Consider the following 16,221-nt stretch of genomic DNA (forward strand, 5'->3'; position numbering starts at 1 on the left):
CCTAAAATTGTACAAAGAAAAAGTCTACATCTCTGTGTAGTTTTTTGTATTGAAACCAAAAATAACTTCATGAGACTTTTTTGGAAAAAAAATGGTTTTGTATGAAATATGTAGGAAATTTACCACTGTAGGCAGTTAGTCCCTGATACAAGCTATCAGAATGATGTTAACTCAGGCAAGCATCTTCTTGAAACTATATTAAACAATATTCTTGATAGTTTGATTTTTTTTACCCAATTTTATGAAGATTCATTATTATTTTTATGTATTGCAATGATTAAAAATCTTTGAAATTTCTGTTATTAGAATAAGGATTTAAATTTTTTTTCTTCTGTATTTTTTATTTTGAATTATCTACTGTGTTTGAAAGATACACTACATTTCGTATTTACACTTTTCAAACTTTCTGGCTTGGTTGTTAAAACCTGAAATTGAATACTCAGGTGACCTATTGCAATTGGTTTTCGTCCGTCGTCGTCTGTCGTGCGTTAACAATTGAAACATTTTTAACTTCTTGATAACTACAAGTCCAATTCTTTTCAAATTCGGTATGATGCATCATTGGGACAAAGGGGACATAAATTATAAATTTCAGCATTCCAGCACCCCTGGGGCCCTAGGGGTGGGGCAAAAACTGCCCAAAATTGACCAATTTTCAAAAATCTTCTCAAGAACCACACACGTGTAAGAAAAACTAAATGCATGATGATGTAGAGCAGAAAGGCCTCTACCAAAATTGTAAATTTCATGATCCCTGGGGTAGGGGCTCTGACCCCAGGGCGGGGCCAAACTTGGTATATAGTGTTTATGTGTAAAACACTTAAATAACATCTTCTTTAACGCTATTGATATTAAATTGAAAGTACTAAATAGATATTTAGAACGGGTAGGCGTTTTGGTATCGGGGTGGGGCCAAAATGGTTAGTTATCAAATGTGTAAACAATAAATATTTTTAACTTCTTGATAACTATCATTCCAATTCTTTTCAAATCGGGTATGAAACATATTTGGAACAAGGGGAACATAAATTGTAAATTTCAGGACTCCTGCACCCCTGGGGCCTTAGGGGCGGGGTAAAAACTGACCAAAATTTACCAATTTTCAAAAATCTTCCTCTCTAGAACTGTACATGTGTAAGAAAAACTAAATGCATAGTGATGTAGGGCAGGAATGCCTCTAACAAAATTGTAAATTTCATGATCCCTGGGGTAGGGGTTCTGACCCCAGGGCGGGGCCAAACTTGTTATATAGTGTTTATGTGTAAAACACCTGAATAACATCTTCTTTAGTGCTATTTATACTAAATTGAAAGTAAATGGATAGAGCAGGTAGTCTTTTACCAAAATTGTAAATTTGATGATCCCCAGAGTAAGGGTTCTGACCCCAGGGTAGGGCCAAAATTAGTATGTAGTATTTATGTGTAAGTTTGCTGATACTGTATAAAATCTAAATGCATACTTGCAGATGTTTTAATGTTAATACACCTATTCTTTAAAGCCTTTCATCAGTGTATGCACTTTTGAGGGCAGTGGAGTTTTAAGAACACATCTTGTTTTATACTGTTGCTGAACATTAGAATTTAGCTGAGATATTCGGAACAGGAAATTTTTTCTAGATTTCAAGCCCATGGAAGTAGTGATATTTTTTCACTAGTATTCAGGTGACCGATAAGGCCTGTGGGCCTCTTGTTAGTGATCTAGCTGGATCGGATTGGCCTCAGCCTTTATTCATTAGTTTTATTAGCCAGAGTCCCTATTTATTCCAATCTTTTGATTGACCAGATCTCTATTGTCTATTTTGTCTAGCTTGATCTGATTGGTCAGAGCCTTTTGGATTACCTCCATCCACATGACATCAACAAGGTCAAGGAGCAATTGTCTGCATCTGACATCTATCCCAGGGAACGGCTGATTGATGCCAGAAGTAAGTGATCAGATACCTTCTTTGATATGTGAAGCGGAAAAAAGAAGCAAGTCCATTCTTTAATATGTGAAGGGGGGGGGGGGGGGGAAACAAAGCAAGTGAGCAGGTCCATCCTTTGATGTGTAAAAATGGAAAGAAAAACTGGTTGATAAAAAAAATATATATAATAAATAGCCTTTGTGGTACAACTTACAATAGTGAATACCAACATCATGCTTTATTAGTCTTATGCAATGATATTAATCTGTTTTAAACTGGGATCATATCTGCTTGTGTAAGGTGGAAAATTTCCTGCTGTGGATATACATGATCTGTATCAAAATAGTTTTTCCATGCATCACATTTACATGCTTACAAAACTCATATGGTGTTATTTTTTATTATTTATATGATATGGGTTGAAATTCTCACAGACAGATTCACATTAAACAACTCTAGTCCACTTATATAAAGCAGCTGGGAAAAATGAAACCAAAACTGATGAATTAAGAATTTCCCTCCATATCAATGTTTTATATCAATGTTTTTAATGAAGGAGGACCCACCCCCGGTCAATGAAGCTTGATAACTTGACAGCATTAATTCATCATAATTCATCCCTAGTCCATACTGAATGAATTATTTTCAAAAATGGCTGTTATTCTGTTCATAAACAACCAATAGAATGTAAATTCTGAGTTTATTTGGGTTCACATGAAAACTCCCAAAATATGAAAACTTCATACATGGGCATATCAATACCTCTTGTATAAAATACCACACATGAAACATAAATTGAAGTTTGGCGTTCTGGGGGCTACTCATTACTATCCAAACCAAATAACTCTCAAACCTGACCTAATTGGAAAACTATGTATAAAGCTAATAACAAAGTGTGCCTAAGGCCAGTCCCAGTGGGCCTTAATGCAACAAATCAAGCCTGGGGCTGATCCCAGTGGGCTTTGAACACCAAAGATGACCTGGGACCGATCCCATTAGACATACAAGCATTGGACCATGCCTGGGGCCGCTCCCAGCGAGCATCAAAGCAGACCACTACTAAACAGAACCGTGAGCGGGCTGTTACCCGCAAACATCTTAGTCGACTGAAACATAACTGGGGCCTCTCCCAGCGGGCATCATAGCACATAAGACCATGCCCGGGGCCAATCATAGCAGACAAGACCATGCCCGGGGCCGCTCCCAGCAGGTATCATAGCAGACAAGACCATGCTCCCAGGGCCGCTCCCAGCAGGCATCATAGCAGACAAGATCATGCCCGGGGCCGCTCCCAGCAGGCATCATAGCACACAAGATCATGCCCGAGGCCACTCCCAGCGGGTATCATAGCAGACAAGATCATGCCCGGGGTCGCTCCCAGCCAATCTGACACAGCTAACTAAATATGTAAGCAATTCTTAGATTGTGATCCACATGTCAATCGATGTGACGTGAGGTCATCTGGTACATTTTGCAAGAAATAAAGCATTTTATGCTTTGATAAGTGGATCAAGCAATCCACCCAGTTGAAAATGTATTTAATTAATAATGAAACAACCAATACTTGATATACCATTTTGTCCCTATAGATATGATATTGTATCAGAGTAGTGTTTGTATTGAATTTTTGCCATTAGTGTTCTGAGTACTTTAGTAAGTAAACATAGTATACGGTATATGTTGTTTGACACCAAGAACAAAAATTATTTAACAAAACTATCTTATTATGCATGTATTATTCTGTTGATTTTCTGTTTGTGGTAAAGTACATAAATTTCAACTCTTTTTATCTTCATCTTGTATAACCATTTTGGATATTGCCATAGATTTAGATTTCACCTTGACATTTTCAGGACTAAATACAGTAGGAACTGTACTTACATCCGGTCCATGGAATTACCGGAAACACCGTGAACACCAGTTAATTCCCGAAAACACCATTAAAAGTACCGAAAACACCAATGTATTATCAAAAAACACCTCTAGGATGATAGTTCATGCCTGTAAATACATGTATCCAAAGTGTCATTCACATTGAAGGAGAATTGAATGAGCTATGGCTAATTTTATATCTTGTATTTCAGACTACATTTATCGGCGCCATTGGCGTCCGTGTTAGCCAACCAGAATGTTGTTCCCGGCGGTTAATTCAAATTCGACATGACTATGATTTATGTATTTTAACAAGCATAAATCCAAAATAAAAGTTATATTTATTAACCCAATATCACTGGAGAGAGAGAGAGAGAGAGAGAGAGAGAGAGAGAGAGAGAGAGAGAGAGAGAGAGAGAGAGAGAGAGAGAGAGAGAGAGAGAGAGAGCAGTTAAATTTCGAATGCAAGCACTTTCACTTATACATGTGCCTTAGGGCCGATTTGCATTTAGTCGACCAAAATAAAAAAATAATTAACAAAATTGTTTGCTAAAGTGTTTAATTTTGATTACAAAGAATATCCTAAATCCGTATTACTACTACGATTTACATTTTTAAAAAGTGATATTCGGCATGATCACTGGGGGGCAAAGTGCAGTCTGATTAAAATCAGACCCTATATACTCATTATCATATCGTTGATATGATAATGAGTATGGGGTCTGATTTTAACTCAGACTGGGTCAAAGTGATATCGGTAACTGCAGTTATGGACATCCAAAAAATGGATGACGCTAACTCAGCTTAAAGTCATTATCGTTGATTTTGTGATCATAAATTATTATTCTCTCGTGCTTTATGTTTTCATTGATATATGTCATTGGATACGTGCCTGTAATCAATATTTAAGGATGTAAAACCTCGGTGTCAAATGCAACTAGTTCATGAAAAAAAGACTAATATTAATATAAAGAAAAATGACTTAAACGATTTTGCATTTGAGTTGCTTCTATTTATATACGCTATCGATTATTAAAAGTTTTAATTTCTATATGAAATCATTTTTAATTTAGATGTATTGAATAATGAAAGCAACATCAAGAGAGAGAGAGAGAGAACATCGGTAATTATTGATTATAGTATGTATGCAGATACAGGAAGTTTAAAAAGTTCAGTATAAATCTTTAAAGTACAATTTCTTTGTGATTAATTATACATCCCCTTTCATTCTAATAATTCTTTTTATTTCCCAATTTGTTTTCTTTACATGTTAAATTTTACGGCTGGTACGGGTTAGGACTAATGAAGAAGTGCCCCCCCCCCCCCCCCCTCTTTCTAAAACGATGTTACGTGCTTGCAGCTAAGCTGTCTATCTCCCTCTCAGTCAAAAATAAAATAAATACAAGCTATACTACAGCTTCATTGGGTTTACATATAGCAGACGAGTGGTGGGAATAACTCGACACAGGTGTTTGTATACAGGATGTCGAGAATTTGGGCCGACGTTTCATAAAAAGGTGTGAACGTCTACAGGGGTATCTGATAAGTAATGAATTTGGATACAGTTTGCTTTTGATTTATATTCCACATTATATAGGTATTTGCAGACGAATTGTGGAATCTTATCATGTTTGTGAAATAAAGTGAGAAATTGAATACTGACTTTTATTAAAAGACACTGAAATACAGAGTTGAAGTTGCTATAAATTAATGATCTTATATGTGATGAAAATTATCCATAAATTATATATAACCAACATATAACCAATTAAAAAACACCTCCCAGAGCTTCAATTTGAATTAACCGCCGGGAACAACATTCTGATTGGCTAACATGGACGCCAATGGCGCCGATAAATGTAGTCTGAAATACAAGATATAAAATTAGCCATAGCTCATTCAATTCTCCTTCAATATGAATGACACTTTGGATATATGTATTTACAGGCATGAACTATCATCCTAGAGGTGTTTTTTGATAATACATTGGTGTTTTCGGTACTTTTAATGGTGTTTTCGGGAATTACCTGGTGTTTACGGTGTTTCCGGTAATTCCATGGACCCCTTACATCTTATTTAAAAATAATGTTTTCAACCAGAATACTTATCATAAAATTGTAGAGAAACAGTCACCTCTCCATTTGCATGCCTTGTATTGTATTAATTTCAGTCAAACTTAGTACACATCAACCATGGATGACGGCGATTTAAGTTTATTCAAATGAAGGGCATGCTCCCATCAAAGGGGAGATAATCACGAAAATGCTAAACTAGAGTGGTCATTTAAAAATCTTCTTCTCAAGAACCACTGGGCTAGAAGAGTTCAAATTTACATCAGTGTCCTGACATAATGCAGATTCAAGTTTGTTAACATTACAGCCCCAGGTTGTAAGATGGGACCACAATAGGGGATCAAAGTTTAACATGCGATTATATAGGGAAAATCTTTAAATATATCTTCTCAAGAACCACTAGGTCAGGATAGTTGAAATTTACATGAAAGCTTCCTGATATAGAGCAAATTTGAGATTGTTAAAATCATGTCCCCCTCCCCTGGGGGTAGGGTGGGGCCACAATAGGGGATCAAAGTTCTACATGTGAATATATAGGGAATTTTTTTTTTTAAATTTTCAAGAACCACTGGATCAGAAAAATTGAAGCTTACATGAAAGCTACCTGATATAGAGCAGATTCAAGTTTGTTTAAATCATGGCCCCTGGGGGGTAGGATGGGGCAACAATAGGGGATTCAAGTTTTATATGCGAATATATAGGGAAAATCTTCAAGTTACTGGTCCAGGGTGACTCAGGTGAGTGATGTAGCCCATGGATATCTTGTTAATTAATGGTTTGGGAATTTATGCCATTGTAAATTAAACCATTAAGTGTCTTGTTAGAGAGAACAAAGTGATTGTGAAATGTATAAAAGCATCCAGTACCAGCTTTACATGGCACCCAACTGAACAAGAATTAGTAAACTTTTCAGCATTTCACAAATGGATTAACCAATTAACCAATTTTTCACCATTGTGGCACAGTGTAGAATCACTAATTATGTTACAGTGAGAAACTTTCTCTTTTCTGTGAAACCTTAGGAGACTTCAACCATAGAACACAGCTTCTGTAAGTGATTGGTTTAGATCTGACTGACAATTTACAATCTCTGTTTGCTCCCAAGGCTGTCTCTTTTTTCTGGTGTTGAGTAATTTATTCCATGGCTTCTCTGTGTTATACAGTAGAATGTTGAAGGGGCTCTTGGTGTCTGTTGATCCTCCTAATCCAATAAATGTGCTCTCCCCTGAAATTTCTAACATCATAGAAAACTCATCAAGTTTTTTGAGATGATGTGCTGCCTGCTCTCTATAGGGTATTTAGAAGAAGTGATTGGCTGTTGTTTCACGAATGGCATGGAATCTTGTGACTCTGATTCAGACATTGAGAACAGGTTGAGGACACGAGGAGGAGTCTGAGCAGAAGTTCTCCAGGTTCAGATTATTACAAGACAGCTCTGTCCATGTTGCTTACAATGTATTTTGTTTTCACAATATACCCATCATGCAATATCATGTGCTTTCTTTGCTTTTATACCTATAGTACACACAAATTAAGATATTTAGTTCTGAATTTATGAGACATTTAAAATAATGAATGAAACCGTCCGTGAAATTTAACGAGATTTTAAACAAGTATATCACGGTGTTTCCAGAATGGTTTGGGAGGGGGGGGGGGTTGAAAGTGAAAGGTATGGAGAAATGGAGAATTGTTTTCTGTGAGATGTTAGGTGTATAACAGTAAACAGATAGTTTAGATTATTGTGAGCCTCCTTTTGAAACTGGATGAGTTGATGTTCCTGATATGATGCATTTAAGAGAATGTTAAAGAATGTGCAGTGAATTAATCTAAGCACTGAGGTTTATTAAGCGCCCAAGTGCCAATCTGTGAAATGATAACCTTGACCACTCATACCCACAAACAATCAATCATCATCGATCATCAACAAATCAAACTTTCGAAATTTGTAAATTTTGGCTTGTGTGCTAATATGAATTTTATGAATGAGTTTCACAACATTGTACATGCATGTTTTTACATATGGATAATTCTTGATTTTGAATTATATTACATTTATATATCATATCTATACAGGTAACTCTCGAATTATCGCCACTCAATTCATCGCCATTTTCGTTATAACGCCGCATTTTTCTAGGAACATTTTTCCTGTTACTTAAAACTCACGTTAAAACGCCAAATTCGCTATCGCCATTTGCCACAGTGTTTTCATTACAAAAGTCTATTTCAACGTGTTAATTATCTCGATAAACCGCCATGGGTGCATGTGGTCAGTGAAGCAGTAAATTGGTCATTATCAATCTCCGGCGTACACTTGGACAGAAGGATCTCAGTAATTGTTGTATTGAATAAACAAGAACAATACTCCAGATGAACTGTAGTCGAGTTGTTTATACATCAAAGAAACACATTTCAATTTAGCTATGGCTTCGCCACGAAAGAGGGTCCTGTTAAATTTCGATGAGAAAAAGCAAATCATTACGTACCAAGGACATCATGAAAAATGTACCCATCAGGATATTGCAAATCATTTTTCTGTTTTATGGGAAAAGTCTATATAAAAAGAAGGCCAGTGGGCGACATCTTAGCAGCATAGGATCACTCACTTACATAAGCATTGTAAATAGAGGAAAGATAACTTGCATATAAAAGAACAGTAACTCTATTTCTTTAAGATGGCAGTGATTCAATTCATCGCCAAATTCGTTATAATGCCATAATTTCATAAGAACAAAAGGTGGCGGTTTATCGAGAGTTGACTGTAGTTTGTAATGGATATTCAGATGGGTTACAAATCATGTGATTGATATTTGAAGGGTTATAATGTTGGTTGAATTAACACCTGTTAAGTAGTGCTTGCACATAATGGAGAAGTGAGAGACAAGGTCTGGCATTTTTAAAGCAGATGGTTGTTCAATGATTCCCTTTTCACTCAACATTTATCTGTGTTTTGGTGTTTGCACAACTCTGAGCAATAATGTGCTTGTAGAAAATAAAAGTTCTAAAGCATGGATATTATGAAAATCCCCCACCATAAAAACACTGCTTTGCTCCATGGAAATATCAAATTACAATTGTTATGAATAATTGAATCTTTCAAATAAGATATGAATAAATTACATGTACATAAAAGAAGCTCCATTTGAACCTATGATTTATTGCACGTTACCAGCATCCAAAAGTGTGTCTAAAATAGAATACTCCTTGTATTTAAAACTCTCAAGTTGTATTTTTAAAATCTCATGTCTGAGACAAAGAATTTGAGAGAAATAATTACCAAGCTACAGACTAAATGTAAAGGAACGGTAGAGCAACAGTCAAACAGAGACCCGATTGTAGGTGTGAAATTGCATATGTTTGTGCACACCTACACACCGAGATATACGTATGCATGTAAAGATATCACAAAGCCGATTGAGTGCACTTGACTGGTTTCTTTACTTCTTCAAACTATCTCTTTCTGATTCACTTCATGGGAATGATTTATCCTGTATGCAGAAACAAGACATATAGCTAATGGAAATAGTGGAGAATTTGTAACATGCTATCACCCATTTCTGTTAGGTTCGTTGGAAATGATAGTGTATTTGGTCAAAATGAAATTTCAGTATTTCTTTAGGATTAACCTCTGGTTTCTTCAAGCCATTACATACATTTCCTTAAACTAACTAAAGGGGAGGGGGGATTTCTAGTAATTACCCGGTTTGTCTGTCAAGGTTGCACAAGCTAGTAACTTTGAGATAGAAAATATGATAATAATAGAAACTAGTGGATATAGAAGAGAAAGCCCTTCGCATTGTTGTCAGGTTCTGATTAGCTCCAAACGTTGAATTCTAATTGATTGAATTTAGGTATATCGATTAGATGTATAATTAGACATTACAAACTCATTGATATGAAGTGGTAAATGAATATTATAAGTTATTAACAAAATTTAAACACCTGTGATGCTATTTATTTTTTGTCAGCCATGATGCCAGTGAAGACGGAGATGATTAGGCGACCGACGTACTTGTGTTCTGGTGCTCGGCGATCATTTTTCTGTCGGATGAAATCTGGGAGCTCTGTAACAGATCTATGTTCAGGACTCAAGTCAGAGAAGGACATTGATCTGGAGCTCTGTAGTCGCAAGAAAAAATCTGGTAAGAATCATTCAAGTCAACATGATATATCAACTTGCAGTTTATGAACTGTTGACTGTTAACCTCTGCCCTATTTCTATTGGCTATACAAGTCACGTGATTCTTGGTCTACTGCTTTGTTTGCGTAATGACGAGGTTCACTGATTTAACTTATGAAATACAGACTTCATTAACTGAAAAGCAGAGCAGAAACACAAAAAAATGTAATTATTGATTAGGATATTGGTTATGTTTTCTTTTAAAGTAGTGAATACATTGATAAATATATGCAATCACACTGTCCTGTTAAAAGTCAACAAACCTTGTGCATCTAGAAAAAAACATCCTAAAAAGACTGAAGGTGTTATAAACTGTGTCCTTTGACAACAGCGGTTTTGTTTGACCCTGGGGTCAATAACTGTGTACTATTGTTTAAATCCCACCTGAATATAAGTCACAGACTTTAGTGGTTCAAGTTTGTATCTCATCTCTATTTGATTAATTGTTTTATCAGATATCAACTTCAGAATCTATAGAGTAGTGGGGCCAAATTCAGAGGATGATGTAAGTTAAAAATGGGGCTTTTAGGGGCTTGATTTAGTAAAAAAAAAATAGCATCAGCTTTGCCCCCCCCCCCCTTTTTTTTTTTGATATCAGAATATAGAACTAAACAAGCAAAAGTATTTTCATGTTTATATCTATTGGCTCATCAGAGCCAGCTCTCAAGACTCGACCAAACTGCCCAATGCATTATTGAGTAAAGGCAATTCAAGTTTGTTTAAATGAAGTGCTAAAAGGAGATGGATAGGAGATAGTAAACAAAGGGTGCAGGGTTCTGGGTTTTTCAGCTGAACATAAGACAGGAAAACTAAAACATGAAAGCTTTCTTATTTAGTGAAGACTGGTTATTGTATTTGTTTGAAAATGAAAAGCATGCAATAATTTTTTATTTTATTTTTTTATTTCAAATGTCAAATTATATGGATTTAGATTGTTTTAAATTACAGGATTTCAGAAAAAGAAGTCTTTTTTTTATATGCTCGTCTCTAGACGGGACGTATTATGGTACAGTGATGTCTGTACGTCCGTTCGTTCGGGGTTTTCTCTTTATAATTTCATTTCCCTTTCATATATCATGCTGAAACTTGCTGTGTAGCTTCTTTGTGGGTCACTCTAGATCATACTGCAATTTTGATCCATTTCAACCTTTTTTCCAGGAGTTTTGCCCTTTTATTTGGAAATAATTATTATATGGAGGGTACATAATTTGTCCGCCCTACTCCTCCCACAGTTTTCAAATGAGAGCCTTCTTATTTTGTGGAGTGTTTGTATGGGTATTGAAGATGTATATGTGGGATGGATTTTGATTTTCTACAATTTTTGAGAAAATTACAGGTTGTTGAACTTAGTCTATTTTGAAATTAATATTCTATGGAGGGTACATAATTTGTCCGCCCAACTCCTCCCACAGTTTTCAAGTGAGGACCATCTTATTTTGTGGAGTGTTTGTATGGGTATTGAAGTTGTGCATCTGGGGGAGGATTTTGATTTTCTTCCATTTTTGAAAAAAATTACAGGTTGTTGAACTTGGTCCATTTTGAGGAAATCTCGATTTTTAAGCTAAGACCCTTTGTTCATATGAAAGTTTGTCACAGCCTCATGATGGCTGATACTACCTGAAGCAAAGTTATACAAATTATAGCACAAGAAAAACACCCTATGTAAGCATTTCACGGGCGTATTATGTACTGTTTGCGGTACTCTTTTTTTAATAGTAACAACTTGTATATGAGTGTCAGGGTTACCTTAAACATGATTTTGAATTGAATGCTAAGAAAGTGGTCTATTTCTATGATAATTGAGTTAATTGTGTAAAGTATGGAAATAAGTAATTTGGGAATGAGCATGAAATAATCAGTCTGAACCCTGACCTTAATGCCAAAGTTAAGCAGACTAGTAACAAAGAACTATTCAAGGAACAACTGTCTGGTTTGTTAGAATTGTATAGGAGAATTCAGAATGCCCTCATTGCTCTTACATTACCCATAATTCAAAGAAATTGGACAGTAATTTCGGTTATGGTTTGTTGAATAACTAGTATCAATTTCTATATCAATTTATGCATACCCAGGAAAATCTGCTTCAAAGCCGAGCAAGGACTTCACGTGTAATTCCCAATTCACAAATTACCATGCAGTGTGTGGGTTGTTGATTTGATTCTGGGATTGGAGTAATTATTTTGTAGATAAGTTTCTCTTTTCATGAAATATTTGAATTCCATGTATTCCTATATTTCCATATCATGAACACTGAACATTAACATGCACCCTCTCTCCCTTACAAAAATGTGATTTTACGATTTGCATCATCTTGATGTGTATGTTTCAAAAGATGGTACCTAGAAATAAGTTGATGTTTTTCAGACAGGAAATCCTTCACTGTGATACATTGCACAGGGTACCTCAAATCGTGGCCTTCATCAAGTCTAGACCTTAAGGAGCAGGAAGATTCTGAGGATAACTGTGACTTAAGCTGCTTAGTGGCAGTGGGACAAATCAAAATGTCATGTGACAGAAAGATAGTGGACAGAGACAGTAATATTAATGTCCGATGTGTAGAATATGTGTCCCGAATGAGCATTGATGGAAAATTTACATTTGTTGATCAGGGGTAAGTTATTTCATAGATTGTAGTCACTGAAACAAGAAGTTAACAACACCAAGCTTAAGGTTTTACACTGAAATAGGTGGACGCACTCCAGACTTGTTGACAGAATGAGAAGATGTAATTTATTGGTTTTATAACATTATATTGATGAAAGATTAAGAACAAGTGAAAAGGAACTGAGATGGCCTGAACTTTTGATCTGAGTATCGTGTTTTAGCAGCGTATTCGGGCGACAATGGATTATGAAAAATGGAATCGACAAATCAAAAGCGATCGACAGTTGATTGTTGGATTGTTGCGCCTCAGGAAATAGTTGCTGTCGTGGGGGACAATAAACTTGCTATTGTCCTCATAGCCAGTAAATAGGTGTATAATATATATATATTTTTGTGGTGTGTGATATTTGTTCATGTAATATATATATGTCTCTTGATAAAGACGCGGGTTGTGTTGAAAATTTGAGTTCTAAATAATCAACAGTATCGTGGCCTTTTCAGGGCTTTTATATATATATTATGTAGATAGATAGATAGAAGTGGGTATCCAAATAAAATGACATTTTTTGTGCTTTATATTAAGAGTTCATTGCTCTCTCTCTCTCTCTCTCTCTCTCTCTCTCTCTCTCTCTCTCTCTCTCTCTCTCACTATTATTGATGTTCCACAGTTTTGTTGGGGAGGGGGCTGGCTAAATAATATTCATTAATGTATGCAAGTCCAATTCCAGAAAAGTGTGAAAGTGTTTTAATTGATCCCTCAAGTGCTCTACAGAATCAATGGCTCTTTTCATTTCTTCAAGCGGTAACCTTGTGCAAGGCTTGCGTTAGACCATCTGCCCTCTAGCTTGCCCAGTAATTTTTAAGTGCTTATATAAATACTCTATCACCTTCGGGTTAGTAAAATTATTTATTATTCAAAGAACCCAAAACATTTCTGAACGTTCTTGAGCATAGAAACTGTTTCTATCTCTGTAAACAAAATTATGTAAAAATCATGGTCAATTTAATGCATGAAATGTGTTTATTTTGTGATTTTGGGTCAGCAGTTTCCAGTAGGATATGGAAATTCATTTGACTAGTAAAAATATAAGCCAATAGCCCAAATGACCATTTTGAAAATAATGTGAAATTACACAATTATACTGTCTTATCTGCAACTTCCGTAACAGGAAGTAATATATTGTCTTATTTACCAGTTAATTCAATTATTGTGACCTTTGAACTCAGTACTGCCAGGATCAGTTCTGGGGTATCTTTTAGAATTGAATTATTTGATGTAATGTAAGTTGATTTGGTAATGGGCATTAGCTAGAAAATGGGGTATTTTATCACAGAAATTATATGGCTGTATCTGTTTTTAAAAAAACCCTTCAAACAATGAGAGCATTCAGAAATGAAATCCACCAAGGCTTCAACCAAAAAAAAAATTCTGTGTAATTTGGCATACAGACATGTAAACACAAATTGATTTTTACATACTTCCTGATCAGGAATCAGGAAGTTAACAATCATTGTTATAAACAAATTTATTTACAAGATTCAGGAAGTTGACAGTCATTGTTATAAACACTTTCATACAAGATTCAGGAACTTGACAGTCATTGTTATAAACACTTTTATTTACAAGATTCAGGAACTTGACAGTCATGGTTATAAACACTTTTATTTACAAGATTCAGGAACTTGACAGTCATTGTTATAAACACTTTTATTTACAAGATTCAGGAACTTGACAGTCATTGTTATAAACACTTTTATTTACAAGATTCAGGAACTTGACAATATCATACTTTTTTTCAGAGCAACAATCCTGTTAGGCTACCTACCTCAGGAATTGCTGGGGACATCAGTTTATGAATTCTATCACCAAGACGATATCTCTGTCATGTCTGATATACATCGAAAAGGTAACATAACTCTATATCATATGCTGTTTTAGATTGTAAATGATGCAATACTGTTGTTGACATTGGTTGAGGACAACATTCATTATGTGAGTCACAGAGGACCTATCTATTGCCCGACATAAAGCAGAGGCCCACAACCCCATTCTGCAATTGATTTTTAAAGTTGTATGAAAAACTTCTAGAGGGTTAAATGCAAGATAAACCATTCATCCTAAACCGCTGTGGATGCCATGTTGAGGTCGACATCTTCCCTTGTGTAGACAGCCTTTAGATATCCTCACTGCTACATCCATGCTCTCATCCAGTAAATCATTAATGCAGTAAAACATGCTTATAGCAAAGTGCTGGGGATGAACTATTGTGATTCATTATAAATTTAATTTCTACACGTGTATATACAATAAGTTTATAATATGTTTTATAGCTACAGGGAATAAAAATTACTTTGCTGTAAATGTGACTTCCTTACAAGCATGTTCACTGTAACCATGTTTTACTGTACAAATATCGGCCTCTGTAGTTGTGGTCATCTTGGTGCCTATGAAGTGTAAGACGACTCTGTGGTGTCTTTTTTTTCCAATTTCACAGGGATGTATCGAATCGACATATTCAGAATGAAAATTATTATTGTTAATAGATAAAACGTCGTTGATATATCTAAATGTCAAACTGAAGGTCACAGAGAGATTTTTTCTTCTCACGTAGAAGTTTTTTAATAAATTCTGCTTCATAGGAATATAAAAACAGGGCAGCTAATAAAGGAGCACAATTTGTGCCCATGGGAATTCCAACAGATTGTTGGAAGACCTGATCACTAAAGACCTGTTAATGAGGAACTCCAGAATATTTTTTATGTCAACATCAGAGTACTTGTGCGTGGAATTAGAGTGGTGTTTAACAAAGTAATTTTTTCAATGACTGATCACTAGATATGAATATTTGTGTTTTCCATTTTTGTAGAAGAAGCAACAGTCTCTGATGTCAAAAAGTCTAGTCTTTAATTTATCATGAGGAGTGATTGTGTAAAGTGTTGAAAAGTCATGTTTTGATGTTGTTGATTTGAGAAAATCGACTTCAAGTTTACTAAAAGTTTTTTAGAATCCACATTTGATTTACACCACTTCTGGCATATGGTAGTGGCACAGTACGTTTGAAGTTTCTCCTTTACAGCTGTTAATATTTTTGTGAGGAGCAAAGATAGGGGCTTGGTAGAACACTTACTGGATCCAGCAATGTATCTTTCTTTGTAAGGGTTTTTATGAAGTTTAGGAATCCAGTGTATTGTCAATATTTATACCCCTAGACATGTATTTCAATTTTGTAATTCACCGGAAATAAAATGTTGTAAATTCATTAATTTGGTCAATATCTTTTTCCAAACAGAACACTAATTCTTGAAAACCTCTAAATTAATTTACCTGAAATTTTGACCAAAAATTTGATCTATAACCTCCACTTTTTCCATTTTAAATTTTAAGGCAAAACTTTGTAACTTATCTTATAATTAAAAGTGACAATACTCCTAATATGTTTTATTTTTTTGAAACTATCAAATTCTATATGATGAATTTTTCCATATATTAAGTGCAAAAAGGTCAATTTATTTTCCATCTACTGGCATGAAATTGTTAGAAGAATGCTTTGTGTAGACTGGGTTGTATTGCCTCCAACAGACAAATTGAG

At 35.2% G+C, this 16,221-nt stretch overlaps 1 protein-coding gene across 3 annotated transcripts in view; it reads left to right on the top strand.

Annotated features, from left to right (window-relative positions):
* The window catches only part of LOC125647972 (protein cycle-like), an 82,677-nt gene that overhangs the window by 54,301 nt on the left and 12,155 nt on the right, over window positions 1-16,221 (top strand). For all 3 annotated transcript variants that reach the window (XM_048874852.2, XM_048874853.2, XM_056142189.1), the window contains 4 exons: window positions 1,807-1,924; window positions 9,816-9,989; window positions 12,392-12,638; window positions 14,432-14,538. In XM_048874852.2, the coding sequence (XP_048730809.1) occupies window positions 1,807-1,924; window positions 9,816-9,989; window positions 12,392-12,638; window positions 14,432-14,538 (646 nt within the window). The remainder of the gene's footprint in view (window positions 1-1,806; window positions 1,925-9,815; window positions 9,990-12,391; window positions 12,639-14,431; window positions 14,539-16,221) is intronic.

This window comes from Ostrea edulis, chromosome 6 (genome assembly GCF_947568905.1).
Source record: "Ostrea edulis chromosome 6, xbOstEdul1.1, whole genome shotgun sequence".
NCBI lineage: Eukaryota > Metazoa > Mollusca > Bivalvia > Ostreida > Ostreidae > Ostrea > Ostrea edulis.